The sequence below is a fragment of the Dromaius novaehollandiae genome, chromosome 18 (genome assembly GCF_036370855.1).
Source record: "Dromaius novaehollandiae isolate bDroNov1 chromosome 18, bDroNov1.hap1, whole genome shotgun sequence".
Lineage (NCBI taxonomy): Eukaryota > Metazoa > Chordata > Aves > Casuariiformes > Dromaiidae > Dromaius > Dromaius novaehollandiae.
This window is the reverse complement of record NC_088115.1, coordinates 15,625,256-15,652,881: the sequence shown is the minus strand read 5'-3', so window position 1 is coordinate 15,652,881 and position 27,626 is coordinate 15,625,256. Positions and strand designations below refer to the sequence as shown.

Sequence of the window (27,626 nt, the reverse complement as noted above, 5' to 3'; positions counted from 1 at the left end):
GCTCCAGACCCAGCGGGTTTCCAGTCCCTCCCGGCTGCGTGCGCAGGGCCGCGTCCCGCACGCGGCACCTCGGCGCTGCCCCCATCGCCGGGCGGACCGGCCGGCCTCAGCCCCGCGCGGCGTTTGCCCGCGCCCCAGCGAGCTGCCCCCGAGGCTGCCTCCCTCCTGCACGCCGGGACCGTCCCCGGCTCCCGGACCGTCCCGGCTCCCCCGGTGCCGCCAGGCAGAGGGAGAGGGTCCCGCTGGGGCCGCAGAGCCCCGGCAGCGCCGGTCCCGCGCCTCGTGCCGGTGAGCTGACGCGAGCTGAGTCACAGCAAGCCTCAGTTTCCCGGGGGTGGGCGTCTGTGCGAGCAGCCGCCGCGGAGCCCCCGCCAGCCGCTCCTGCAGCCCGCGCCGGTGCCCGACCTGCCCCGGCTCTGCCGGTGCCCGGCCACGAGGGCACGGGATGCTCCCGGCCGGGATCACGCGCCGCACGGCCTCGGGGGTGCCGGGGCCGCGGAGGAGATCCCCCAAACGGGTCCGGCCAACGCGCTGCAAAAAAGCGCCCGGCGCTCCTGCCCGCGCCCAGCGGAGCCGCCTGGCTTGTGCCCAGCTCGGAGACTCCGCTTATCCCGGCTAATCCACGAGGCAGAGAGGCTCCTTAATTGGGGCTCTTTGGCAGAGCCTGTTTCAGCCGCGCTGTCGAGCCGAGCTGGGATGAGGACAGGGCTCGTGGCCCCGCGCCCCCGCCACGCTGGCCATCCTCAGCCCCGGGGAGCGGGAGGCAGGCGCCGTCTCGGGAGCCGGGCGCAGGCAGCCATCCGGCGTAAATCTGCATCACCGGTTATGTAACGCCGCTGATTTATTCATGTCTGAACCGGGCACTGGCCTAGAAATTAGCTCCAGCGATGCTGGGGAGGAGAAGCCCGCGAAGGAGCCGAAGGACCGGCGGGAGCTCGGTGCTGCGGCCGGACGCCGGGGCCCAAGGCTGCGCGAGTCCCGGGGCAGCTGCAGCGACGGGGGGCACCGGCTCCGGAGCAGCCCCCCAGGACACGGCAAATCCATCCAGCGGGATGGGCTTTGCGGAGACCCCTGGGCAGGGCAAGGGGGGGCCCCAGCAGTGGACATGGGGGCAGGCAGCAGGGCTCGATGCCCAGGATCGCTCCCGGCACTGCCCTCGGCACGACCCACGGACGCAGCGAGCCGGGACCCGGCCGAGCTGGGGGAGGACGAGCCCTCCGGCACGGCTCCGAGCCAGATCAGCCCCAGGCCACAACACCCCCCCCCCCCCCAACGCAGCAATTCAGCCACAAGCAGATGTTGCTGTACAAACGTGTTAAAAATTCCCCCAAAACCCGTTTCACGGGGCGCAGCCCCGCAGGAGGACGCGCAGGAGGACCTGCAGCCCGCGGAGGACCTGCGGGACCGGGCACAGGGCACCTCGGCGGCCGCAGCAGGACGCCCTGAGGCCCCCGGGCCAGGCAGCCGCAGGGACCTGGGCTCCCCCTTCTCTTCCCACGCTGGGTTTCACACGATTGATTGCTTGAACGGGAGCAGCTCCAGCCTACGCTGGGGTGTCAGCTCTGATCCGCGCGGCAGGGACACCAGGGCCGGCGCCGCCCTGCCTGGGGCCACGGGACAGCTCGGCCCTGCCGAATAGCCCCAGCGGCACTGCCAGGGACCCGACGGCACTGCCAGGGACCCGACGGCACTGCCGGGCTGCCGCGAGCCGGCCGCTCCCGACCCGGGTGGGGAAACTGAGGCACGCGGTGGAGGAGACCCGGTGCTGCAGGGCATCCCCGGCAGAGGCAAGGGGGCCCTGGGGCTGGGACCGGACCGGAGCCCTTTCTGGGGGAGGGTCCCATCCACCCCCATGCGGGGCCGGGCTGGGGACAGAGCAGGGGCTCGGCAGGAGGACGCTCCTCCGCTTGCCCTGGCGGAGCCCTGCCAAGACCTGGCAAAACTCATCGCACACATTGCTTGGGCCCCAAGCCTGCCCCAGGGCCTGTCCCCGGGCTTTTCGGGGACGTGCTGGGAGGGCAGAGGACAGTTTTCCTCCTCCGGTGTCTCAGATCTGGGCTCCCAGGCGCAGCCCGGCTCGCCGCAGGTCCGCCCGCCGTCACGTGCCCTTCCTCCCGGCGTAGAGGCGCAGGAGGCCGCTGCGCTGCAGCCGCTGCCACAGCTCCATCTCCTTCCTCAGGTCGTGGTTGGCGAAGAACTGCACCCGCTTGCGCGTGCGGTCGAAGTAGTGGTCCGAGTACGCCGCGTAGTCCGGCGTCAGGAAGCCGAAGGCGCTGACCTGCGCGACACGGGGCTGAGCCCGGCGGGACGCGCGCGGGGCCGGCCGCCCGCCCCCGGGGCCGCCTACCTCGTCGCAGGTGTGGAGGGCGGCCAGGAGCATCACGGCCCCCGTGGAGGGCCGGTACAGCGCCCGCTGCGGAGTGGCCAGGATGTCGGCCCGGAGGAATCTGCGGGGGCAGAGGGAGCGCCGGAGCCTGAGGATGCTCCGGTTGCCAGGGAACGTCCATAGCAACCGCATCCAGCCCGCGCTGCCTCCGGGGAAGGGGGACGGGCTGCTCCCCACCCCGTGCCCGTGCTGGGGGCCGCGGTCCCCCGCCACCACCGCCCCCCCCCCCCCCGCCGGTGGCTCCTCCGGGGCGCCCGGGGCACCCAGGGGCTCTGCCTGGGGCTGGGGGCCCTGGGAGGTGCCCCCGGGTGGGTACCGGTTCCTGAGATAGCGGATGAAGTCCGGGTGGAGCATCTTAAACTTCCCTGCCAGCAGGTCTCCTCCAAAGTACTTCTGGGGCCTGCAAGGGGGAGACGGTGGCTGCGCAGAGAGGCGGGGGGAGGCGATGGGGGCGGAGGGAGCTGGGCAGCTCCCACGCTGCTCCGCACAGCCCCGCTCACCAGGCCCCCTTGTCGCGGCCCCTGTCCACGCGCCGGCGGGTCAGAGCCGCCCAGAGCAGCAGGTAGTCTCGGTCGTGGTCCGGCAGGAAGACGTAGCGGGTCTCCTGTTGCGGGTAACAGGGAGGATGAGCGGTGTCCCCAGCCTGGGGACCGAGGAGGGGGAGACGCTCACTCCGGGCCGGGGGAGAGCCCTGTGCCACGTGTGGGCAGGACGAATGGGGTCTGGGACCGGTGAGGAGGCTCTGGGGACAGCACAGGCCTCCAAGAGGTTATGATCGGGGGGGGGCCGACAGCCACGTGCCCTTGGCATCTCCCCTCCCCGTCCTCGGGCACCAGCGCGGCAGGCAGCTCCCTCACCGGCGTCTGGGGAGGGTGCTCGAAGCCCTCCGCAGCATAGCTGCCCAGCGAGTTCACCATGGTGTTGGTGGAGAAGACGTAGAAGGAGGTCCTGCTGCCGACGTCCCTCTCGAAGCCCGCGGTGATGGCCCCGTTGACCCTGGGCAGGGGAGGGCGGGAGCGAGCTGGTCCCGCCGCAGCCCGGGTCGCGGTCCTGCCCCACGCGGGCCCTGGCCGTGCCCGCGAGCCCCCACCTGAACACGTAGTCGTGGGCGTCGATGGCGCGGCCCATGCGGGAGCCGTTGAGGATGCCCCCGTTGCCCACCACCGCGCAGCGGACGCAGGACGCGGGGGCACCCGGCCCCCGGCCGCGGGCGTCAAACAGGAACCCGTTGGCTGACGTGTTCAGGAGGGAGAGAGAGGCCTTCAGGACTGGAAGCGCGGACCGAGGGCTGGTGAATACAGGGGAGCAAGGAGGGGGCAACCCCCAAGACCCCCGGGGCTCTCGCGTCTCCCCAGCACGGGACGGCCCAGCAACTCTCCCCGGACACGGCACGAGGCTGGGAACGGTGGCTCCATCCCCCGCTCCTGGGGCTCTGCTGCCTCGTTCAAGGGTCCCGTGGTCCCGCTGTGCCCCCCCTCTGCATGGCGAGACTCTGACCGCCCCCGGGCCCCGGCCCCGCTCGCACCCTCCCAGCTGACGCCCTTCCAGCCGTGAGCCCCCGAGTATCTCCGGAGACGCTGGTACTCCTCCTCCCGGGCGTGCCGTGCCCACTGCAGCACCGGGATGGTCTCCAGGAAGATGTCCTTGAACTCCGTAGCCACAACCCTCTTCCTGATGCTGCTGGGGCACTTCTGCAAGCACAGGGGGCAAGTGCCGGCCTGTGACAGCGGCTCCGCGGTGCCCGCGTCAGCGTCATCACGGAGCGGGTGGGGACCTTCCCTGGGCCCCCGGTGCCTCTCTGCACCGTCCAGTCTGACATCGGCAATGCCCGACCGAAGGATTTCGCTGCCCCCACCTCAGACCCTGAGGACGTGTGCCCCGTCCGGGGGGCTGAGCCGTACCGAGCTACAGTAGGTCTTGTCCTGCCCGTACGTGTCCCCAAGGCTTGGCCACAGGATGGGGACAGGGGCCCTGCGTGGTGGCTGCGTCACCTGCTCCGGGGCTGCTGTCCTAAGGGCTCCAGGCCCCGGGGAGCTGCCGGGAGTCCTGCCGGGAGGAGAGGGGAGGCCGCGGCTGGGGGGACGCGCGGCCCCGGCGGAGGGAGGTGGCACGCGGCAGCCCGCGGCCAGCCGGCACCAGCCTGGGGACAGCACGGGAGGCTGCGCAGCGCCGTCACGCCGAGACGCTGGACCGCCCGCCGGAGCAGCGCGGAGCATCTTCCCCACCCCGCTCCCGTCCCTGGCATCCAGCTTGGCTGCCGTCCCTAAGGCAAGGATCGAAGCCCCGGCACGCTGGTCCCGGCCGCAGAGGCGCCGCGCTGGGTCCGCCCGCGCCCGCCGGGGTCCCGCCGGTGCCGGTGCCGCGGAATAGCGGGGCAGCGCCGGGCCGGGGCTGGAAGCACCCGCTGGCTCTCCCGCCGCAGCCAGCCCGCGGTCCGGGCAGCGAGGGGAGGTCCGGGCCCGTCCTGCGCAGCGGGGAGCGGGAGTCCAGCCGGCCCCTTCGGTGCAACGCCTGCCCCAGGGGTCTGCTCGGCAGCCGCGGAAAGCGCGAGCGAAGGTGAACTCAGGTGTTAATTATTTCCCTGCTGCAGAAACTCCGAGTGCAAAACGATTCCAGGGAGCAACACGGATGCAGCCACCCGGGGGGGGGCCGGACGGTGCCCCCCCCCCCAACCAGCACGGCAGCCTCGGGGGGCTGCCCGGGACCCATCCCCGCTCGCGGCGGGGACCCGCTTTACCTGGCGAGCGCGTGCCACAGCGTGCACTGCGCGGGCAGCAGCGGCAGCAGCAGCAGCAGCGAGAGGAGGGCGGCTGCCAGCACGGCGGCCATGGCGCAGCGCGGCCGGCACAGCGGCAGCGGCCCGGAGCCGCGGCAGCCGCCGAGGCCGAGGCCGAGCCGCGCGGCCCCCTTGGCCGCTCCGAGAGGTCTTCGCATGGCACCGGCCGGGCCGGGAGGGAGGGACGTGCTCAGCCCCGCTGCACGGGGCGCTCTGCTTCGGCGAGGAAGGAAGCGGTCCCCTTCCTCAGGAGCCGATCAGGAAGGGCATCACCCTTGGCGCGGTTTTCCCAGGCTTCACGCAGGCTTCCAGCCAGCGCTGGTTTCCTCCGGTGGGTCCCTCCGGCGAGGCCGGCTCGCGCAGGTCGCCTTGCGCGCCCGCGGGGCAGCGCGATGCCGGGCGGCCGGCCACGGCGTGGAGGATCGGCCCTTCCACCCGCGTCCCCAGCGGCTCAGCCGCGCCGCGCCGTCGCGGTCGGCGTCTGGAGGACCCGGGTACGGCCTTGCCGACGCTGGTCGGCGGGGAGCTGCCGGCGGGGCCGGAGGTGCCGGAGAGCAGCGCGCGCTCACGAAACGCTTCGTACGGCCCAGGGCGGAAGCTGCAGATGGGGGAGGAAGGAGGGAGGGGAACACACGGTTGTTAGAGGAGTAACAGCCGTAAAAACAAGCACCTTGCCCAGCCTTTCCCTGCAAAATGGAGTTACGCGTTGCCTCTGCACGGGCTGCTCAGCTGCTGCTGCTTGGAGAGGTCCTTCAGCTCGGCGAGGTGGAGGCAGAGACCGGCCCCAGCAGGGACAGGGCCGGGCTGGGCTTGGCAGGGACCGCGGAGCCCGGGGCGTCCCTCAAGCCGGAGGTGACCCAGCCACCTCCTGCCTCTGCCACAGCCAGCAGCACTGAGACCGCAGGGCCAAGCACAGGCGTGGGCGAGCGGGTGTTTGCAGGCAGGTGGGACTCCAGGGCGCCCCGCAACCGCGCACACAGCCCCCCCACCCCACCCCAGCTTTTAACAGCCTACAGATGAGAGCAGAACGGGAATTACCCCCACGACGGGCTGCATCAAGCCCACCAGAAGCAGCCAGGCTTCTCCGTGTCTTCCTGCAGCGATGAAGGGCCCCTCGGCACGTCACCCTTCCTGCTCCACGTCACCACCAGCGCTACCCTGTCCCCAGCCACCTCGGGTACCCCTCACCGGGAAACGAGGGCCTCTGGCTTTGCTGCCGTGGGACAGAGGGAAACCCGCCTCCCACCCCGCTCTGGCCGGCACCGGGACGGACGCAACGGCCGACTCCATACGCCAGCAGGGCAGATAACGAACACTGCGGGGCCACGTTAAGAAAATGTCTGCTCAGCCCAAGCGCGGGCCCTGGCCTCGGTGGAGCTGGGCGGGCTGTACGGGGCCAGCGACACCCACCCGCCACGAGAGGAAACAGATGCCACCGGCCCGGTCCGGCATTTCCTGCTGCTGTCACGGGGTGGTGAGAGATTTGCAAGCAGCAAAGGCTAAGGATGGCATCCTCCCCTGCAGATATTTCACTTCAAACTGGAAGCAGTGTGCAAAGAAGGGAGGTGAGCCCCTGTGCATCGCTGCTGGCCGAGAGCAGAGGGTTTGCTCAGCTCAGCTGCCAGAACAGAGGTGCCGACTTGAAAAATTAACTGCTCGAAAGAGCAGTCTCCCTTCTCCCACCTCGGCCGGTCTGGCTCAGCCCTGACTCGCAGGTCCCACCTCTCCCACCACGGGAAAAGGCTCAGGATCCAGGACAGCAGCTCGGGAGGGTCGGCTGCCTGGTCGCAGTGAGCAAGAGCAGCTTCTGCCCCGGCAATGTCCCGCTCAGGATAGGCACAAATGCACCAGCATGTAAGAAGAAGTCATGGATGCCAACGGCACAGAGACTTCCCCTTCCCCAGGGACACAGATCAAACGGAAACGACTGTAGAAATCAGCGCAGATTTTATTGTTAAAATACAACCACAGAAAACTTGAATGTTACCGAGTGTCCCTAGCAGGAGTCACGGGCCGAGACACGAGTAACAGAGGTTGTTTAAAAAAAAAAAAAAAGAAAAAAAAAAAGAAAAGAAAAGAAAAGAAAAAGGACAACGGCCCACGTGAGGGCAGGGAGAACCTCGCCGCAGCCCGGCCAAGCCCAGCCGTACACACGCACGTCCCCTGCACGCACACATCAGTGCCAGCCCAGAGCACGGGTCCGGCGGGCGTCCCCAGGGCACCTCGTCCCTCGGGGCGGCAGCCCCTGCGCGGCGGGACGGTTATTTGGCAGCCAGCAGCTGCTTCCGCTGCTGCTCCAGGAGGGCTTCCAGGTGGTCAGCTCTCTTCACAGCCGCCTGCAACAGACCGCAGGGAGAGCGGGGAGAGTTAACGGCGTCCTGGGAGCCGAGCTGCAGCTGCCTGCGGCAGGACGTGCACCCGGGGCAGCAGGGGCCCGTGCCACCCGCGGCCCCGCTCGCCTACCTCGTACTGCTTCCGAAGGCTGTTCACGCTCTCTTCCTTCTTCACAACGGCCGTCTTCACCCTGAGCAGACAGGCAAAAAGAGGCTGAGTCCTTTGCCCCGATGCCCAGGCCCCAAACGCCAGGCTCACCCCCTGCCACCGGGTGGGAATTTTAGCAAGGCTAAAGGCAGCCGGAGGAGCTGCAGCCCCTCACTCCTCCCCACAGCATCGTCCCACCCCAGGACACACTGCACAAAGCCAAACAGCCGCTCCGCAGTTTAGGGTGCCTTTATTCACTGCTGAGCATTATGCAGTTTGGATCAAGTAATCTATAGTAAAAAGGAGATATTAACTTGATGAGACTTAATTAACAGGACAACCAGGAATTTACTTCCAAGTTTCTTCCCGTTTGGCAAACCCACGGTTCCTGCCCCATAGCTGTATCCCTGTCCCCACAGCTCTTGGGGCACCAGACTCTGGATTTGAGCCTTTGCCAGGCTGTATGCAATGGCTGCAAGGAGAAGGGAGACCCTTGTTATCTCAGGGTGTGGGCCTGGTTCCTGGAGCGAGTGGGAATCACTCAGCCGGCTCTGGGGAAGACAGCGAGCTCCGTTCGCTCATACAAAAGCAGCTCATTGCAGCTACTACTGAACAGCTCTGTACACAGATGCCGCAGTCTGTACTATGCTAAAAGCAGTTCTTACAGCACTCAGTACTTGCACAGGAAGAGCCCTTGGAAGAGATGTGCTTCCAGTTCAGACTCTTGTTTCATCTGCAAAATCCCTCCCCCACAGGCAGACTCAGGAGAAGGAGAGAAAGCATTAAACCAGCTGCCTGATGTGACGCTCAGCCCAGTTCACAGCACCATCTCCTCGCTCACCACCAGAGCCAGGCCCCCGCGGCACAGCCTCACGCAGCGCCAGGCTCTGCACGCAGGCACTGCACTTGCATCCCGTGAGCCAGGTCCTGGGGTGCTGTGAAGCCAATGCTCTGGGGCACTGGAGCATTTCTCAGGATGCTACAATCCCCCTCCTGTTTCCGAGAGCAGCTGTCACAGCTGCACTCGGCCTCCACGGCTGTGCAAGCAGCCAGCCAAGCCCTGACCCAGCAGCGGGTTGCTCCCTCCTCCACTCTCTGTGGTCCCGGGAAGGGGAATCACTTCTCTGGCCTCTTTGGAGCAGCAAATCTGCAGAGCAAGATGCCGAGGCTGCAACCGAATATATCGTGCCATTATCCACAGCAGAGCCTTCCAGGAGCAGACTGTGAACCTGGACTGTTCACAGTGCTCTTGGCACAGCAAGGAACAGCACATGTAGCTGCGCACCACTGTCCTCTCCTGGCAGGAGCCATCGCAATGCTCCAGCCGCACACTTGAACACCCCTGTCCTCCAGGCATGGAAGGGAGCAGCCCTGGGGACAGGATGACGCAGAATAGGCTAGAGGTCACCACAAAGGCCAGTGGTGAGCATGGTGGCAAAGCAGCTAGCCAGCTCAGGTGACTGCTCCTGTTTTCACCCTCGCAGGACTGGGAACAGCACCTGAGGATGCGACACTGCGGCACATTCTTGCAACAGAGCTGGGCTAGCTCTGCACCCGCCGCCCCAGCTGTGAGCCCAGCCTGGGGCAGCCCAGCAGGAAGTCAAGCCGGGGAGCCTCACCTCCTGTGAACCTCCTCCAGCTCTTCGTCCTTCTCCCGCACCACCCTGTCCAGCTCCAGGCGCTGCCGGGCTCTCATCTCTGCCATCTCTGCCTTTAGCTGCTTGTTCTCCTCCTCCGTCCCCACCAGCCTGTCGGCAAACTCCTGGCGGATCACTTCTGCCAAGCTGCTCCGCTCCTGGGCCAGCTGGTCCCTCACCTATGGCCGAGCAGGGAGGTGAAATCAAGCTGCTGGTGGGCACAGAGTGCTGCAAGGGACTCGGCGCCAGTCATGGCACAGAGCAGAGAGGAGCCAGACCCCCAAACTCTGCTCTCCACTCACCTTCCTTATCTCCTCCACCTCCTGCTCCTTGTGCTTCACCAGGCCCTGCAGATGAAGGCTCTCCCCTTCCAGCTCAGCCAGCCGCCCCTTCAGTTCATTGCAACGCTCCTGCAGCTTCCGCTCAGACCTCTCCAGCTCCTGGAGCTCTACCTCGTACTTGTCTCGGATCCTCCTAATCCTAAAGTGAGGAAAGGACAGGCAGCCCAGCTCAGCCTAGAGCTGCAGCCACACTGGGACCATTCCCAGCCTCCTCTGCGCTGCAGGAGCAACCACAGCACAGCGGCAATGATGTGATTTGCCCCGCAGGAGGTCCAGGGCTCTGTACGCAGTAAAAGGCTGTCCGTGGCCTGGAGAAGGGAGCAGTGCCCTGTTCCCAGTGCTCTTGCTGCCATTCAAAGGGCCCCAGGCTGTTCTCGCCGCGCGCAGACAGGCTCCCTGCTCTGCATGGCTGTCAGCTCTCAGGCTCTGAACATGGGCAGGTTCCTTTCAATCTGTCCTGACCTTCCCCTCGCCCTGAGAACGGGCGAGAGGAGCTGGCTGCCAAGGAGACCAGGCTGCAAGAGGGCAGCCCTGGGGTCCCTGGAGGAGAAATCAGTGCGAGGTGCTCTATCCTGCAAGCAGACCCTTCATGTGCAAGCGCAGCAGTGTGCGAAAGCCAGGTATTGCATCTAGATAAGCCTGGCCACTGCCATGTCACTTTTGGCTTTCCTGGGTTTGTCACCCTCTCAGGTCCAGAGCAAACAGTGCTGATGAGGCACACGCTTTGCTGTTCAGCAGGGAAGGGAGTAAGCCTTCATCCCTGCCAACTCTTCCTTTCCGAGCTAACACTGCCCTGAGCTGCACACCGCAGCGCTCCTGCGCAGCACTGCATGAACTGACCGTGTCCACGCACAAGTAGACGTGCACGGAGCAGTGAGCGGGGAGGAGAAACGCACAAAGGTAGCCCATGACTTCAGGCCAAATGCAGAAAAGGCCGACACAGTGAAGTGTGACGGAAACCTCTGGGCAGAGGTAATTACAGATCGAGCTAGAAACCAAAGGAGGGAAAGCTGCCTCCCCTGGGGCAGCACGCAGCTCATCTCACTGCTTGTCACTCTGCTCCCCTGTTCCTGTGCTGGGGTGCTCTCAAGCTCCTCGACCTCTGCCAGAGAAACATGGAGCCTAGGGCAGCACAATCACGTGTCCAGAGCTCACTGGGCAGAGGCACCAAGCCTCAGGGGACGGGGGGAAGGAAAACAGCCCTCGAGGAGTGAGAGCTTGCGGGTTCGGTCCACCCACTCCCTCCCCACCTGTTCTCTGCCGCCCTCTCGCACTCCTCCTTGGCGGAGGACATGTCGGCCTCCAGGCGCTGGATTACCAACTCGATCTCTTTGTCTCTCTCCTTCCTCACCTCCTCCCTCAGCTCCCGCTCCCGGGAGAGCAGCCAGGCTTCCTGGGGACAGAGACAGAGATGGCAACGGTTGCCTCAAGTCCTCTCTGAGCCCCAAGGGTGACACCTTCAGAGAGCAGCCCTAGCTGTACCTCCTTCTTCACGTAGTTTGCCTCCCAAGCCTGCTTCTCAATCTCCAGCCGGTCCTTCAGCACCTTCACTTCTGCCTACGGAGAGACAAGCAAGAGCAGCAAATACTCAGCACCCGCCCGGCTCTGCCAGCCGCTGCACCCCACGCTTGCCGACGGGAACAGCCTTCCCTCGCGCAGCTCTGGCGGAAGGCACCAAGGCTGCTACCAGGCTGTTCAGCGGTGCCAGCACATGGTAACGCAGCCCCCGTCCCAGCCCCACGTGGGCAGCGCACGGCTGCAGCGAGGCACCGGCAGTCGGACTGCCTGTGCCCAAGTATGGCAAGCTCACACACGCCGGCGGCCAGGGCCCAGCACGGGGACACCCCGGAGGGAAGGGGAAAAGAGACCTGATGCCGCCTCTCGTGCTCTTCCTTCTCCTTTGCGTATTCCTCCTTCAGCGCCTTGGTGACAGCAGAGCTGTTCGCCTCCAGCTGCTGCCTCAGCTCCTCCAGCTCTGCTCTCTGCCTGCCCGCAGACAGATCACAGCCTGTAATGTCCACGGCTGGCCCAACGCCTCTGTCCAGCTGTGATCTTCTCGGGCTGCTCCACCTCGGCCCCTCTTGAGTACCACCCCTCTTCCCAAGGGAACTTTGCCTGGGGAAACCAGCCCCACCGTTCTAAGCCCAGGACTGCCCCACATCCTCCGGCAGCTCACCCAGCGAGGGCTGGCAGCCACCACGCAACACAGCCGCACGGGTACCGCACCAGGCCTGCTCCCAGCCCTCTCACCTGGCCGCTTGCTGGCTGAGCCGCTCCTTCTCCTCAGCCACCTCGGTGTAGAGCCGGCGTCGCTGCTGCTGCAGCGCCTGTTCCTCCTGCTCCAAGTGCTTCTCGCACCTACGGGGGTGGAGAAATGTCAGGGATCTGCCTGGCTTGGAGCGTCTGTCCCCGGTTCTCAGGAGCGTGGCAGCACTGCAGTGGTCCGTCTCCTTCCCACCCTCTTTCCCGTGGCTAACCAGGGGCCAGTCTGACTGCGGAGGACATCCGAGTCCCTGGTTCACTGGCATCTCCCACCGCAGGGCTGGTGGAGGGAGAAGGGGCTGTTTTATGTGGACACTAACTGCTGAACACGTCAAAAACCCGCCGTTACCTGGGTGCTGAACACCACCCCACGTTGTCCAGCCCCAAACTGTGCTCGCTCCTCCTCGGCAACGTACCGCTGCCGGGCCAGCTCCCTCTCCCGCTGGCTCTGCTCCTGCTTCTCGCGCTCCAGCAGGTCACGCAGCTCCTCTGCCTGGCGGAAATAGCGCTGGGCTGCCCGCTCATCGGATTGCAACAGCTCTGCCTCATGCAGCATCTTCAGCTTCTTGATGTCCTGCTTGTGTTTGGCGATGAGTTTCTGGATCTCTGGCTCCAGCCCTAGGGCAGCAGGGAAGGACAGTCATCACGCAGCCCTGGGGCTGTCCAGATGCAAACACTGGCATAGATCTCTGGCCAGCACAGTTACCCTTGGCCCTAACTAGCTGGTGAGGAGACCATGAACATGTTACCTAAGTAAAGATAAGGCTGGCACGGAAAGGAGAGAGTGAGCATGTATGTGGTTTCTTGCTCTCTAGCATCTGCCTCTACCACACATAAGGATCAGAGACTGTCCACACTGAATACCTTCCTGGAGGTATCAGCACCTTATTACACCAAAGGTCCCTGTCCGGGGAACAGCACAGACACGGTGATACCTATATACCCACCCATCTCCACGCCACAGCTGAGGGCATGTGCCTATACCTTTCACAGTGATTTCTTTGATCTTTTTGGTTTTCTCATCCATCCACTTCTCTCGCCTTATTTTCTCTGTTGCACTCATCAGTTCCTTGAGTTTCTTGATCTCCTGTTTGGAAACAAAACAGAAAACTTCAGAGACAAGGTAGGTGAGAGAAAAAAGAAAAGATGTATGAGCCTGGGAGCTTGGCTGTTGAAAAGGAAGTTGTAGACAAGAGCAGATGACCTCAGCTGCACACAGACCACTCAAACAGTCCTGGCCAGCTGTGTTCTCCCTGGTCCAGGGAACTAGATGTACGCTCCCCCAGTGCCACCTTCTCTCTTGGGCGATTGGGCTGCTGCTGCCCTGTGGAATTTGAGCATGGGAGAAAAGGGCAAAACCCTTAGAAAAGGGCTTGCTGGAAGTGGCTGACAAACGAGAACACCTATTGGAGAGGAGACGGGAACTCCAGGCTGCTCATGCTGCTCTGACAGCAGATGGTTGCAGGCAGAGCAGCCTGTCTGTAGGCTGATCTGCAGTCACATCTGAAGATGCTTCCAACTTTCCCTTCTCCCTGGCTTAGGGTGTGGGTAGAAGGCTCCCGAGGAGGACAGACAAGTACACCTTTTGAAGAACGCTGCAATATCACCACACACCAAATTTCTGCAGCGCCACAAGGCTCTTCAAAGACCCTAAAAGGCTGCACAGCCCAGGCACAACCACTGCTCTCACTCTTTCCTTTGACTGCATTTACCTCTCCAGCCTTCCTCGGGGCTGTGTCTGATTAATCAAGAGAAAAGGCTGGTGAAACGCTCAGGCCCTGCTGCTCAGAGAGCTCTTCTCCAGGCTCCTCTTTGGCAAAAGCAGGTTGAAGCAATCAGCCACATACTTTCGTAATGGGGTTGCTTTTGAGAAAGGCTCTGGCCCACGGAAGGCACGGCCTGGCCAGAAATGGCTCCGTTTTGGGGAGAGGCAGATGACGGCAATGTGCACAACGCTGGGGAAACTTCACAGCTTCAAAAAGCAAGAAGCGTGGCAGGAACATGCAATGGTTGTTACCTGGCTGCTGGGCAGAGAGGAATGGGGAACGTCAGATGGTCTTCAGCACAACCTGTGGCACTCTCTTAAGCAAAAAGGGCAGGGAAAGCAGCAAAATCAGCAGTGGAGGAGAGGGACGGCCCCAGGGCAGTGGCTGAGCCCATCACCTGGGGAGATAGGGTGAAGGTGTTCCTTCACAGGACTGACCCTCCTGTCAGGCTGGGAGCTCCCACTCCCTCCCCAGGCCTAGGGGGAAGGGGCGTCTTGCCATCTCAGTGCTGCTGCCCGGGGAGCGGCGGCAGGTCAGCGAGTGAGAGCAGAGGGGCAAGGCACAGAAAGAACAAAGAACACATTTACCTCGCAAAAGGGGCCCAAAGTGCGCCAGACCTGAGGAGAAAGAAAGAAGGAGAGGGAAAGAGAAAGGGAATCACAGAATCATAGAAGGGAGAGGAGAAGGGAGAGAGGAGAGGCAAAACCAGAGGTGTGCACACGAGAAAGCCGGGCTGCGGCAGAGACAGGAGGGGGTTGGAGGGGAGGAGAGTGGGAGGTGCAGCCAAGCAGGGGTAGTCAACACGCAAATGCACCGAGCACCTGGCAGCCCCGAGAGCAACCACAGCTCCAGGGCAAGGGCAGAGCCAGCTCTGCTCCGGGAGGGTGCTGGGGCCAGGGAGACGGCTGCAGCCACAGGGAGAGGTCGTGCTGCAGGAGCCCCCATGGGGAGAAGCATCACTCAGGGTTCCTCCCCACCACGCAGAGGAAGCAGATGCTGCCATGAGCTGCTCAGCAGAACTGGGAGCCCAACTCGCTCCAAGCAGGGCCATGAAGGGGCCTCAGAGCAAGCCAGGAGAAGACGAGACTCTCTCCGCGTCACCTCCACAGCTCCCAGGCCATTCCCACCACTTCTGCCCTTTTTTGAGCAGGGAGTGAGAGATAACAGAGGCACCTCCTCTACTGCACTAAGCCCACTCTTGAGTGTGTCTTCACTGCCTGCAGCAGCCAAAACCTCTGCGGGAAGCAATATTGCACTGGCTTCCTCCTCCCGGCTGGACTCAAAACTCAGGTTTAAACAGTAAGGCAAAATGAGCCAAGCGAGTCTTCATTGTGCTAGACTGCATATGAAAACAGACTGAGACTGGTGCAAACACTGTCTCCACTTCAGACAGTCCTGGACATGAACTGAGCTTCGAGGCTAAGGGTGGACAGGGACTGGGGCAGCAGAGCTGGAATGAGCTCCGCACGGGCACGGCGAGCCAGCCGCACTGCCTCGTTCTGCCAGGCTCAGCTCAGTGTTCGGCACAGGGCGAAATGAGCTGTCTCCATCTACAGAAGAGGGAGCTCTCTCCACGCTCCTGCGGGAAGCCACCAGCCAGCTGCAGAGGGACCGAGGAACAGTCCCCATTGAGCAGGCAGCATATCCCAGAGAAGGGCCCCAAGGCATGAATCACACTGCACAGGCTCATTGTAAAAACCCTTTGTGTGTCTGGGTACTGGCCACAGCAACAGCACAGTGAAACCCACAAAGGTCTGTTATTGTTATTTATCTCTAAGATACACCCCATGTTCCTTTATAACCTTGCTCCCATTTGGCTCTGCACATTCCAGCTCCAGCAAAGGGGTTTGGTAATAATTCCACATAGAAGGATATGACCACAGGCACAAATTCTGTGGCATCGGGTTTGTTCCAGCACCTGCTTTTGTCTCTGGCTTAAGTGAAATCCCCCATGTCACCTCCCTGACTGGGGGAGAGCTCCATGGACATGGGGGAAGGCTCTCCCCAAGCAGTGCCCTTGGGAGCTGACACTGGCTCCTGGTCAGTCCCACGCCCCTGGCTCTGGGAGCAAGCCCTCCGGCAGAGGACAGCAGCCTCTTGGGTAGCCAGGGCAAACCTCTGCAGGTAACAGGGACTTCTTGTGCAAGTAGCACAACTCGCCAGCACAACTGAGCCTCAAAATGTGGAAGATGATATGGCTCTGGGTGGAGACCACCAGCACGGCCATGTGCTCCCATATGAACCCCTGCGGGTTAGAAGACTGCACAGTCCCACTCCTGCCACGGCAGCATCAGAACATGTCTCTTCTTCCTGCACGCCCACCCTCCCCATCCCCTCACCAGCTCATGCTGCTCCTGCATCTGGGCGATCTTCTTGCTGTATTTCTGGTCTACTTGTTTCAGCTCAGCTACCACGGCCTCACACTTCTCACTCAGCACCTTCTTATCATCAATGAGCTGGGTAGGGTACAGACAAGGCATCAGACAGCCAGGCAGAGTACGGCCGCCTTCGCTGGCCCCTGGCTTCTGGCTTCAGAAGAACCGAAGCTGGGAGGAGAGATTACCTTGTCGATGAAGGTCAGGTGCCGCTGGATGGCGGCCTCATACTGTTCTCTCTGCAGCCTGAGCTGGTGGCCAAGCTCCTTCTCCGTCTGTTTGACGTGCTGAACAGTCAGTTCCCTCTGCTGAGCCTGTTGGATGCAAGGGAGAAATAGAGCCATGAGACACTACAGGAAGATGTTACACCAGCCCAGGCATCTATACAGGAGATAACTATCAAACCAGGAAAGCACTGTGGGGCCAGAGAGCCAGAACGACCAGGGAAAGGAAAAGAGCGCCTGGTCCTGACACATCCTGCCCTAATGTCAGCAGGACAGACCAAACACCCAGGTGACAGAGAAAAGGAGAGTTTAGCCCAGGAAAAGGCATCACGCAGGCCCTGGCTGGGGGCTTCTGCACTGGTCAGGAACCTGCCCCGGAGGGGAGTTTGAAGATGATTTTCAAATCACACAGGCAGCAAGGAGAAAGCTGAGAAGTCCACACCAAACTGGGCTTCTCACAGCAAAGCAGCAATGAACAACTTTATTAATTGAAAGGACCATGCATATCTTTCCCACACTAAGAATAACTTAGACTGCTGCACATCCAGGCAGAATATGCCCCTCTGGCTCCTCTGCATTAGATCTGGGAGCACAGCAGTGCTTAGCACTGCTGGGGACACAGAAGGTAAGCCCTGCTCACAAAGCTGTCTTCTTGCACTGTAAAGAACAATCTGTCAAGGGCTCTTGGCCTTCTCTCCCCAGCAAGCAAGCACGTCTGGCTCACACACCAGTGCTGTCTGCAGCAGGCTGACAGCTCGCTTCTTCTCCTCCACTTCCAGCTTCAGCCTCATGATGGAGCTGGTGACTTCCGTGGCAACAGCTGATGCCTGCTCCAAGTGAGCCAGCTCCTCTTCAGAGAGGAGTCCCTGGGACACAAAAACCGGATTAAAATGAGCTGGAGACCAGCTGGAGCCAGGATGAGGACAGAGGCCCCTTCCCTGCTGGGTCTCACACTCTCTCTCCAATACAAACAGCCTCTCGCTTCAGCACTCACCTCCCGCTGCGTGGCCGAAGCAGCGGATCTGGGTCTCTCCTGTTCAGACTTCTCCATCTCATCCAGGAAGCTGATGATGCTTTGCAGTTTGGCCTCTGAGAGCAGGGCCCCATCCTCAGGGACCCCAGGGGAATGGTTCAACTTCCCAAACTTCTCCAAGTTATCAGCAGTCAGGGAATTAGAGTCCGGCTCCTGCTGGGCAGACACAGCAATTAGCAAGGAAGGCAGCCTGCACTGCAGGGGAAGGCTCAGAGGAAAAGGTGCTAGTTATTCCCCAGCAGGCACCACTGGAACCCAGTCTTCCCACTGCCCTCCAGTGACCAGTCCTCGTCCTCTGTGGCCATGCTCCCTCCCACTGCAGCCCTCGCACAGTTTCACTCCTCCTCACGAAGGCCCAAGCCCCAACCGCACCAAACTCTGCTGCTGCCTTTGCTGGCACTCCCAGAGGCAGTCAGCCAGCCGCATTTCTTGGCCTTCTTGCTCTCTGCAACCCAGCAAGCACTGGACAGAGGCAGCCCTTGGGAAAGGGCCTGTTTTTACAATGCGGCCAACTCTGTCTAGGGGTGGATGTGAGGAGTCTCAGTCCTCTGCTTACCCCATCTATCCAGGCATATTTGTCCTTCTTGAAGGGTTTCGGATGGGGCAGCAGCTCTGGCTCTTCCTCCAACAGCCTGAGGGTGTCCAGCAGCTCATTGAGAGTGACTTTGGACTGAGCCCTGCTGGCAGCAGTAACCATCTCCAGATCCTCTCCGCCTGTCTCCCTGGAGCTCACATCCTAGGGGAGAGGAAAATGCACACTGGAGTAAAAACAGTTTGCTGGATATCCTCAGAAGTGAACCCAGGCTCCAAAGCAGCACCAGCAGAACAGCTGGTGCCAGGAGCAGGAGGAGGAAAAGCCAGTGCCCACCTGCAAAATGTTCTCTGCCCCGTGATCCTGTGAAGGCATGGAGCCGAGGTCTGCAAGGGCACTTTCTTCTGGCTCTGCAATAACTGGGCAGAAATTGGCATCTGCAGGAATTAGACTGTTTTCATGTTTGTAACAACCAGCCCCCTTCAGGCAGCTCCCCTCAGGGAGCACTGCCCCTCCATCGTCCTCCTTCCCCCTCATGTCAAAGACTTCTCCAAAAGCATCAGAACCCTGCAGAAGGGACTCACCAGCATTATTGGCTTTGATGACACTGTTGGCTGGACTGACATTCTTTGCAGAAGCAGGTTTGGCAGGCTTTTTCTTTGCGGCCCTTCTGCTCTCCTTCACCAATGCAAGCTCTTCTTCTGCCAAGCGCTTTGTGTCAGAAGCCTTTTGGGCCCTTTTCTGCTGCAGCTCCTATAGGACAGACAAGCCATCAGCAGCCTGCCCAGCACAGGGTCTGCTCTGACATGTACCTGCGCTGCTTTGCACGTATTAGCAAAGGTTTGGGAGACAGCAACAATCTACATGCTCAGGTGCTAAAGGGTTAACCAGGACAACCCTGTTCAGAGAAAGGGAAAGCAGAGAAACAACAGCTCTCCTCTGTGCTCCTGCGAGCAAACCGGAGGTGGTGACCAAGGTCCTGCCAGCTCCACACGTGAGCAAGCGCTGTTCATACACCCTTGCGCAATGTCCTTTGGCTTCTCCGTCAAGGGCCTCTCAATAGTCCATGTTGCATCAACAGCTCGAGGGCCAAGCACCATGCAGTGGAGCAACGATGCAGTGCCCAAGGTGTTGCCTTAGCTGAATTTCGGGAAGTCAGTTAAGGCACAAGTAGATGTTTGCATGACTGTTGCAGCATTTTAAGAAGTTACCATCCTCCAGCTGTTCACTGCTGTCCCCTTCTGCTGAAACACGATTCCATTTAGGGCAAAGCAAAACTGGGTTATCTTAAAATCTTTTCAGCTACGTTGCAAGCCAATGTGCAACTCTCCATACTCTGTCACAGATGCAGCTTCTCATCTGAGCTCCAGCAGTACCAGGCCTTCCCTGCCACAGAGGGCTACAAGAACAGGTTAAAGACTGCAAGGTGCTCAGGAGCTTCCTGGAAACACGACCAAGAGGCACAGAACGCAGAGCGGGGGGACCAGCCACCCTGGAGGGATCCCACTCCCAAAGATGGTTCTGGTCCTGGGCCTCCCTCATCCTCAGCCACTCCGAGGAGCTGCAGTTACAGTCTCCTTTTTCAGCACGGTCACCCTTTCCCCAAGAACTAGATCGAAACCAGCACTGTCTTCACAAGCTCTGAATGAGCTGCCAAGGCTTGGCAGGAACACAAAGGGAAACTGCTCTATGGCACCTCCTTCTCCGCAGGGAACACTCCATTTCGAAGGCTTGCTTTAATTCTGCGTCATGCAAAGCCCTAAAGATGCAGAGAAAAGGCCCTTTCACTGTCTCACAAAGAAAGATGGCCAACAGACAGGTCTCAGCCAGGCCACAATGCCCTTGCCTCATCCCTACCTGGATAGCGGCACGTCGGGCTAGGCGCGCTTTCTCCTCTCGGATCTTCCGGCGTTCCTCATCCTTTCTCTCACGCAAATCCAGGATGTTCCCCTCCTCCATCTGCTGCTGCCTTTCCTTCCCGACAGAAGGGACAAAAAAATGTTATTGAGAACTCTCCAGCACCCATCACCTGCAGCAGGGAAGTGGGAAAGGACGCATCTCACCTGGAGTCACCCCGTGTCCAGAAGGCTTTCCATCCCCTCCCCAACCTTCCCCTCCCCTCCCCAACCTTCCCCTCCTTGCAAGCAGAGGCCTCAGAAAAGCTCCACTTTAGGGCAGCTTATTTTCTTTAGACATTAAATGCAATTATTAGTCATCTGGGTCTGAAACCACTGAAGAGACAAGGCTTAAAAATAGAATCGCACATACAAGAGCTCCAGTACTTTTTGTTATTTGGATAAATAATTAAATACAAAGAAACACAAATAGCTGCAGATGACACGTCACTTTCTAATGAGCCAATTGTTACTGATTTGCTACAACGAGCTGAGACAGGGTATCCCTCCTTTGGCCACCAGAGCATCCAAGACAACAAGAATTCAGCTGGATTAGCGATGTTACTGCCAACTGTCTGGCTGTTTGCAGCTAAAGGAACGGGAACAAGTACAGTGGAGACTTGCAGCACTGACCCCAGGGGCTCACAGCCTGAACTGGCACTGAAATCACTGCTAGTGCTTCCCACCTGCACGGTCAGTCCCTCACTGCAGTGACAGCTACCAGGACCTGCTCCAGCTCTTGATACTGCGAGAGGTTGGCTAGATGCAAAGTCCCCTTGTCTCTAACAACTCAGTTCTTGGGTGGATGGTCTGGTGACTAAAGGAACGAATTTTCCTCCCTCACTGAGGCAAGCAGGACATCCGAGTTTCAGAAGGGCCTAAGCTATAAGCCAGGAGACAGACCTCTCTTTTGGAAGCCAACAGGCGCCCCAGAGCAGCCGCTCCCATCCTGTGCCTTTGCGAGTGGTGTCGGTACCAGCGCTGGATAGTTACAGCTGCAAGGTTCACCTGCTGTATGAACCTGCAAGGAAAGGTGAAGGTCAGCAGGGCCCCAAGGCCCTCCTCAGCCACCAGGCCTGGCAGGACCAGCACGACCTGCTGCAGGAGGGCAGAGGGACTGCTCACCCACAGCACCAGGACTTGTGCTGCCCCACCTTACACTCCGACTCAGCAAGGCCTTCTCCTGAGCCGATATTTGGGATAGGCAGAACTTGGCCCTCTGATGAGGGAAACTCAAAACAGAGCCAAGGCGCAGGGTACAGCAACACAGCCCGTCAGCAGCCAATGCAGGTGCACTGAGAGGAGCGGTTCCAGAAGCTAGAGCCCCACAGGACAGCTACAAACCAGTATCAGCTCCCCTGCTCTCGACCCCCAAGCTCACCCCTTAATTTGGCACTGCCCTCCTGCCTCTTCCCATCAGCCGTCGCACACCAGCTCTGCCTCACCTCTCTGCCTCCTCTTCCGTCACCTCCTTCCTCCGGAGCAGACTGCTGTTGTTGTTGCGGGTCATGATGTTGTTGCTGGAGAAATTCTTCTGGGACTTCATGAAACTGCTGCTTTCATTCTCCTCATTTGAGGTCGCCTTGATAACGTTGCTAAGGCAGAAGATGAAGCTAGTTGGTACCATCCTGCCCTGTTTTGTGCCACATCTGCACAGTGAACAGGACTGGCCCAACATGGACACAGGGTGAAGCAGCCTCCAACTTCTGCACAAAGCAGGACCTCACCCACTTACTTGAGGGAGCTCGGTGCCTGGTTGGAGCTTTTGGGTGCAGGGCCCTTATCAGTGGTGGAGTAGTTGTTGTGCACCATGGTGGTGACGCAGTTGCCCATTGCGCCCTTGTTGCTCCTTTTGTGGAGAGAAGACAAGGCATTAGGACTTGCCCCATCTGAAGGCAAAAGGCAGGGGAGGCCTCACAAGCAGCTCACCCACTCCCGAGAGCTCGCTCCTCCGGAGCCGTTACCTGACACACAGGCGGACACCAGGCAGGCACAGCTTGAGCAGATGTAACAGAGCCTGCCTCTCAGGCCACTTTAAACACACAGCCTTTACTCAAGTCTCTCCTAGCCCTGAAGGTTTCAAGTCTTACTTGTTCCCTTTCCTACAGTTGGAATGGCCTCGCTCTTCCCACACATCAACCAACCTGTGCAGCTTCCAAACATGTCCTCACCAGCCCAGCCCCACACAACTGTCATCCGCCTGCCCCACGTTTCACCTGATATTCTGGCAGAGACAGAGCACCAGCACCACCTCCTTTGCCCAGGTATTTTCTCAACTTAACTCGTCCCAACACCAGGCCTACAGGGCTCCCGGTTCAGTACTGCTCCTCCTACCTGTTGTTGGCAGTGAAATTGGCTGCCAGGAGCACAGTGGCTTCTTTCTTCCTCATGCTTGCCGGTGGCTCAAGGGTGCTGGAGCCATGGGTGCCGGATGAGCCGGGGAACGCTCGTGGTTGATCGTCCTGCCATGGAGTTAGCAAGCATTAAGCGTATGCAAGCGCCAAACAAACTTCTTCGGACAACATATTCTTCCTCCACAAGCCAAATTTCGCCCTCGTACAAGAAAACCCATGTGTGTTCCACAGTCCTGCAGCCTCAAGGCATCGCCTGCACCACTTCCCGCCTCTCTCGCCACATGGCAGGAGCATGGAGGTGAGGGACCAAAAGCCCTGGGCCAGGCACAGAGACCCATGGTCAAAACAGGCCAGAGCAATGACTCAACATGTTGGCTACTCGCGCTGTGCCAGCTTTGACTGGAGGATGAGGAAGGACCAGCCTGGCTGTCACAGATGAATTACACCATTCCCATCTTCAGATCCAGGGGAGATCCTTCGCACCCACCAACCCAAATCCCACTGACTCCTCACGTCAGGAGAGCCAGACCTGGGGAGACCATCCCCCTTACCAAGATGTTCCATGTCGTTTTTTTCTCTGGGGAGGTTTTGCTCAGACTCGCCAGTTTCTTTCTTCCACCAGAACGGCTGTCAAAGAAGGTCAGGAAGTCTCCTGTCTGCTCTGGGCTTCAGCCCAAACCGAAGGAAGGCAGAGAGAAGGGAAGAATACATGTTCTGGAGTTAATATGAGATGCAGACAAACGGCAACAAAACAGCAGTACCGGGATTCTCATTCTGCACACACTGCAGTGCCCCAGCAGACTGTTTCAGCAAGAAACATGCTCTGATCTCAACAGAGCAGCCTGACAATACCCACAGCAGTGGCCTGATAAAGCTGAGATGTACCTAGTGCCTGTCTCAGGACACAGGAAGAAAAAGGGCTGCAGAATCATTTCATAGTCAGGAAATCTGTAAATTATTAGTTTTTACGTAAAGCTTTATACTTCAGCATAACACGCGGAGATAGAATACACTAAAGGGATGCGCACGAGGCAACAAGAGGAAACTGAAAATCACAATTCAAAGACAGGACCTAGGAAGTCACTGGAGGCAAAAAGAGAACTTTCTTCTCCTAATACTTGATATTCCCACCCCTAGGAGATCTCAAGATACATCAGTGATTGTGTGGCCTCCAGCACAGCAAGGACTGTGCCTGAAAAACTGACAACTGCCAGGGCGGCTTTCCCTTCCCCACCTTGGCCATGGTCTGGAGGGTCCATCAGGGGCTGTTTCGAGTGAACAGTCCCATCCCTCAGAATTAATTCGGGTGTCCTTTGTGACAGGAGCTTCCAACCCACAGAAATACACTCTATTTCCCCAGACTCTAATCACGTAACTTCCCTGCAAAAAAACAGACCCTGGATTTCCATGGCCAGGTTACAACCCATGATGCACATGATAAAATCTGTTAAAGTACAGTTAAGAAAGGGCCCGTTCTCCCCACAGGACAAGAGGTGTCAGACAGACCAGTGGGGTTGCACACAAAGTGACACACAGAGATGGCTGGAGCGGTACCTGAGCGTGCTGTTCACCCGCTGGTTAACCTGGGTGGTGCTGTTGGATCTCCGGAGGTTGTTAATCGCCCGGGATCCCGCATCTTCCTGTGGAGCAGCAAGTTATATTCAGCAGTGATTTTAAAGAGAAGCAGGACCAGACAGAGCTGGGTTGCCTGGACTAGGCAGGCTCCCCCGGGCGAGTAAGGCATCCTAAAATAGCACTGCTGTTGGTGCTACCCTTCCACCCCCTTCTACAGAGCACAGACAAGACGTTTTTGATATTCCTATGGTTGCTAACCTCTCCTTGAGAGAGAGTGGAATTACATCCAGCTCCCTCTTGGGCTCCTGCATTGCTGCTGAGCAGGCAGGAATACATTCATTCGTTTTAAGTTCCGTGGCAGAGAAGGGCTGTGTTTATTACCTGTCCTGGGAATAAATGCTAAGGAAGACTGCCAAGCCAGCAGGAATTACTCAGCAAAGAGTGCAGAGATTCTCCACTACTGGATTTTTACAGAGCCCAGTAAGAACCTGAGGCTCATTCACTCTGCTGAAAAAACACTCAAAGTTCCCATTCCGTAAGACTGAGAATCCTCAGCTCCTGCTGACCTCAGCAGGAACCGAGGGTGCTCAGCAAAGCACAGGACTGGGCTTGAAAGCACTGCAGTATCTGGCAGAAGATATCAGGAACTCAAGAGAGTTTCCAAAAGGAAATCAGGGAAGGGAGATGAAGAGCAAGGAAGAGAACAGAGACGTGCAAAGCTGGCTGCTTTCAGTGCTTGCCCTTCTGTCTACATAACGAGGGCTGAGAAGAGACCTAGTGAGTAGGTGACAATTGAGGCTTTTACTGTGGAGCGTAGTGAGAGGACACAGCACTGCGGCACCCAGACGCTGCAGGTCTGGGTAGCACCTGGACCAGCCTAACTCTCCCTCCCCTGCAGGTGGTCGGGCTGCTCTCCGATGAAAGTGCAGCAGTGCCCCGCGCTCCACGGGGGAGCCCAGGGCCCTCCTCAGCAGCACCTCCCTCCCCAGACCGCACTTCAAGGCTCGGCTCGCAGGATCAGTGCAATGGGGAAGCACACCCAACGCTCAGCAGCCAAGAGAGTAAAAGTGCGTCAAGATACGTCATACGCCTGCCCAGGCACACACGCCTCCCCGCCCCGCCTGGAGGGAGAGTTGGGAAGGACTTCTCCTCCCCCGGACTCACCAGAGCATTCCTCTTTGGTTTGCTGTCGGTGATGACGGAGATGGAGCGTGCCATGTGCTTGGCAGGAGACGCGCTGCTCGGGCGCCGCGTGACCTGCACGGGGAGGCCTGTCAGGCTCAAGTCCACGCTGTCAGACCTGACGCCTTGGAACGAGGAACTGCTACGGGTGCTCTTCATTTTCACGCCAAAAAAAGGGGAGGCCCTGAGAATGCAGGGGAGAAGGTGAAGTGAAGACACAAAGGAGAATGCGTCCAGCTTTGTAGGATAAGAAAACAAATCATTCTGCTCCCAGCTTTCTCCCACAAGCCCAAACACAGAGACTCAACATTTGCTGGCTGGCCTCTCACCCAGCTCAGGCTTCCCACTCCAAGTGCCTTCAAAACATGCATGCCCGCCTCTGCAAAAGAGCTCCAAGATTTCGTCCCCAGTGGGCCCTGTTTTCAAAGGGGACAAAACACCTTTCTCAATATTTGCATGTCCTTAACCCTGAAAATACAACCTGGAACATCTTTAGCTGCACTCCCTACAACTACAGTACCTGAAACCAACAGCCATTTTCTTAATATTTGACCTAGTTACTTCCCAGCCAGCCACACCAAGTACAGCTGCCCCATCTTACAGACCGGGAAGCTAATGCTCGTTTCATCAGACCAGGCTGTTTCCCGGCAGGTGACTCACAAAGAGAAGAAAAGCCCCATTCCTCATGTCAGCCTCTTTCACTGGCAACAGATCGCGGCTAGAAGAGGATCTTGTGAGCCCAGAGCAGCCACATCCACTAAGACCAAAGGTTCACCTCACCCAGTGCCCTCTCTCGGGCAATGATGCCAAAGAAGTGTAAGAAATGGGGCAACTAAAAGAGAGATCCTTCCCCCAGGATCCGCTCCCAGTTTCTGGCAAGAAGCTGTTTAGAAACTTCTGACAACCCCATCAGTAAGCAGCGCGTGAAGGCCATGCCCTCTCCAAGAACGCAGGCAGAGGTCCAGCTCCTGGACTGCCCTTCCCCACTCAGGAGGCAGCAACTTCTGAGTTTTGCCCTTGCTTCCTCTCCCGTCACAGAGTTCAGACCCAGAAGCCATTGCTGGCTCTGTCTCCACCTCTCCAGTCCCCAGGCAACTGCACAATGACTCTACAACATCGCTTTACTTCTTTAAATAGTAATAACCTACCTGAACAGTACCTAAAACGAACAGACATCTCTCCCTCTCCTCCAATGATCTGATTTCACCCTACACACACCGCCAAGCTGCACAAGACATTCGCAATACCTCCGGCTCCTAAAACCAGTGTAAACAAAAGGCTCTCTATGGAAACCACCAAGCTCACACCAAGAAAACAGGCCCTAACCTCAGCGAGCGCTTGGCTTGGGACCGGGCAGATCACAGAGACATGCTTTTTCTTCTGCAGCCTGTGGGTGCAAAAGCCAGGGCGAGCGTCCAGACAACAACGCACTGCCCAGCACTCCAGCATCCGAACACTGCTGAACGGAGCTGGCAAAGCAAGGTGAGAGCTTTCTTCTGCTAAGATAAGGAGCAGTAAAGTCTTAAAAGGTTCCTCTGCTGAGCTGAGCCATCGCTTCGCCGCATGCAAAGGAAACGGAGCGCTCTTATCTCTGTGTCCTCGCTCCGTCCCCGTCACACTGTTATTTTTAAGGCATTCATGGAAAGCAGGCCCCAGCCCCGCAGTCAGGCCCCCAACACGGGTCGGGGCTGCTCCGGACACAGCCCCAAGCCGGCAGCAAGGGCAGGGTCTGCTCCGAAACCCCCCAGACCCATCCCACCACCCCATCTCCCCGGGCAGGGACCGAGGGGCCAGCACCCCCGTCCCAGCCAGGGACACTCGCACCCGGGGCACGAGCGGGAGAGACGGGGGTGGCGAGGGGGCTCCAAAGGAGGCGGCGGGGGGTCCTTACCTAGCTAGGCCTCCTGCGGCCGCGGCGCTACGGGCAGCCTCGGGCCCCGGGGAAGGAGCAACCGGGAGACTGGGGGACGGACCCCCCCTGCGTCGTGACCCTCCTCGGCTCCGTCCGCACGGAGGGGGTGAGGGAAGGGGCCCCGTTACGCAGCACCCAAGGGGGGGGGACCCTCCTCGCACACCCCAAAGGGGCTCCCCGGGGGCCCGCCCTTTCAGGGCCCCCCCTTGGGGGGGTCCTCCTCTCACAGCCCCCTGGGGGGCACCCTGTTATACCGCCCGGGGGTCCCCTTCTACAGCCCCCCGGGGGGAAAACCCCCCTCCACACTCCGGGGCGGGGGGGAGCACCCCGTTACACCGCCCCGGGCCCCTCTCACAGCCCCCCCCCCGCCGGGGAAACCCCCCTCCGCAGCCCTTGGCGGGGGGCGACACCCCGTTACACCGCCCGGGCCCCGCTCACAGCCCGCCCCCGCGAGGGCTCCCCCAAAGAAAGGCCCGGAGCCCGACCCTCTCCCCCCCGCCGGACCGCGGCCTCGCAGGGGCGCCCGGCGCCCGCGCAGCGCAGCACAGGCCGCGGGCGCAGCGCGGCGGGACCCCGCGCCCCCTCCCGGGCCGCCCCGCGCGCAGCCTACCGCCGCCGCCGCCGCGCGCCGCGCCCGCCCCCCGCGGCCCATTGGCCGGCCCGCGGGGCGGCCGCTCTCCCGTTGGCCGCGGCGGCTGCCAGTCAGGCGGCAGGGGCGGGGCGGCGGCGGGGTAGGTTGAGCCGCAAAAGGGGGCGGGCGGAGGCGGGGGCCCCTGGGGGGCGGGGGCCCCTGGGGGGCGGGCACGGACGGAGGCAGGGCTGCCTGTGGGGCAGGCAGAGCCATGGGGCAGAGGATGTCGGTGGAGCAGGGATACCTGTGGGGCGGGCAGAGCTA

At 60.4% G+C, this 27,626-nt stretch overlaps 2 protein-coding genes across 9 annotated transcripts; both read right to left on the bottom strand.

The window, feature by feature from the left end:
* Nucleotides 1–1,299: 1,299 nt before the first annotated feature.
* On the bottom strand, nucleotides 1,300–7,059 carry LOC112994287 (alpha-N-acetylgalactosaminide alpha-2,6-sialyltransferase 2-like). 2 transcript variants are annotated; one of them, XM_026118534.2, is made up of 10 exons: nucleotides 6,201–7,059; nucleotides 5,124–5,760; nucleotides 4,288–4,432; nucleotides 3,912–4,077; nucleotides 3,477–3,654; nucleotides 3,244–3,382; nucleotides 2,887–2,990; nucleotides 2,703–2,786; nucleotides 2,348–2,447; nucleotides 1,300–2,278 (listed from the first exon to the last, which is right to left on the bottom strand). In XM_026118534.2, exons 2-10 carry the CDS (start codon nucleotides 5,318–5,320, stop codon nucleotides 2,099–2,101), a joined length of 1,293 nt encoding a protein of 430 aa, XP_025974319.2. In that variant the 5' UTR covers nucleotides 5,321–5,760; nucleotides 6,201–7,059; the 3' UTR covers nucleotides 1,300–2,098. The 2 variants fall into 2 exon arrangements, with proteins under 2 accessions (XP_025974319.2, XP_064378910.1); XM_064522840.1 differs by having other exon boundaries at nucleotides 2,348–2,786.
* Nucleotides 7,060–7,092: 33 nt separating this feature from the next.
* CEP131 (centrosomal protein 131) lies at nucleotides 7,093–27,396 on the bottom strand. 7 transcript variants are annotated; one of them, XM_064522837.1, is made up of 26 exons: nucleotides 27,342–27,396; nucleotides 24,802–25,003; nucleotides 23,617–23,702; nucleotides 22,614–22,728; nucleotides 22,043–22,170; nucleotides 21,444–21,557; nucleotides 21,154–21,303; nucleotides 20,612–20,729; nucleotides 19,671–19,787; nucleotides 18,398–18,566; nucleotides 18,150–18,250; nucleotides 17,838–18,017; nucleotides 17,243–17,434; nucleotides 16,977–17,114; nucleotides 16,213–16,338; nucleotides 15,989–16,105; nucleotides 12,868–12,970; nucleotides 12,300–12,501; nucleotides 11,872–11,979; nucleotides 11,490–11,607; nucleotides 11,104–11,178; nucleotides 10,872–11,014; nucleotides 9,583–9,760; nucleotides 9,263–9,459; nucleotides 7,626–7,686; nucleotides 7,093–7,498 (listed from the first exon to the last, which is right to left on the bottom strand). In XM_064522837.1, the coding sequence occupies exons 2-26, from the start codon at nucleotides 24,976–24,978 to the stop codon at nucleotides 7,424–7,426; spliced, it is 3,288 nt and encodes a 1,095-aa protein (XP_064378907.1). In that variant the 5' UTR covers nucleotides 24,979–25,003; nucleotides 27,342–27,396; the 3' UTR covers nucleotides 7,093–7,423. The 7 variants fall into 7 exon arrangements, with proteins under 7 accessions (XP_064378907.1, XP_025974326.2, XP_064378908.1 ...); XM_026118541.2 differs by lacking the exon at nucleotides 27,342–27,396 and adding an exon at nucleotides 26,711–27,335 and having other exon boundaries at nucleotides 18,150–18,232; XM_064522838.1 differs by lacking the exon at nucleotides 27,342–27,396 and adding an exon at nucleotides 26,711–27,335 and having other exon boundaries at nucleotides 22,614–22,689.
* Between the last annotated feature and the right edge of the window lie 230 nt (nucleotides 27,397–27,626).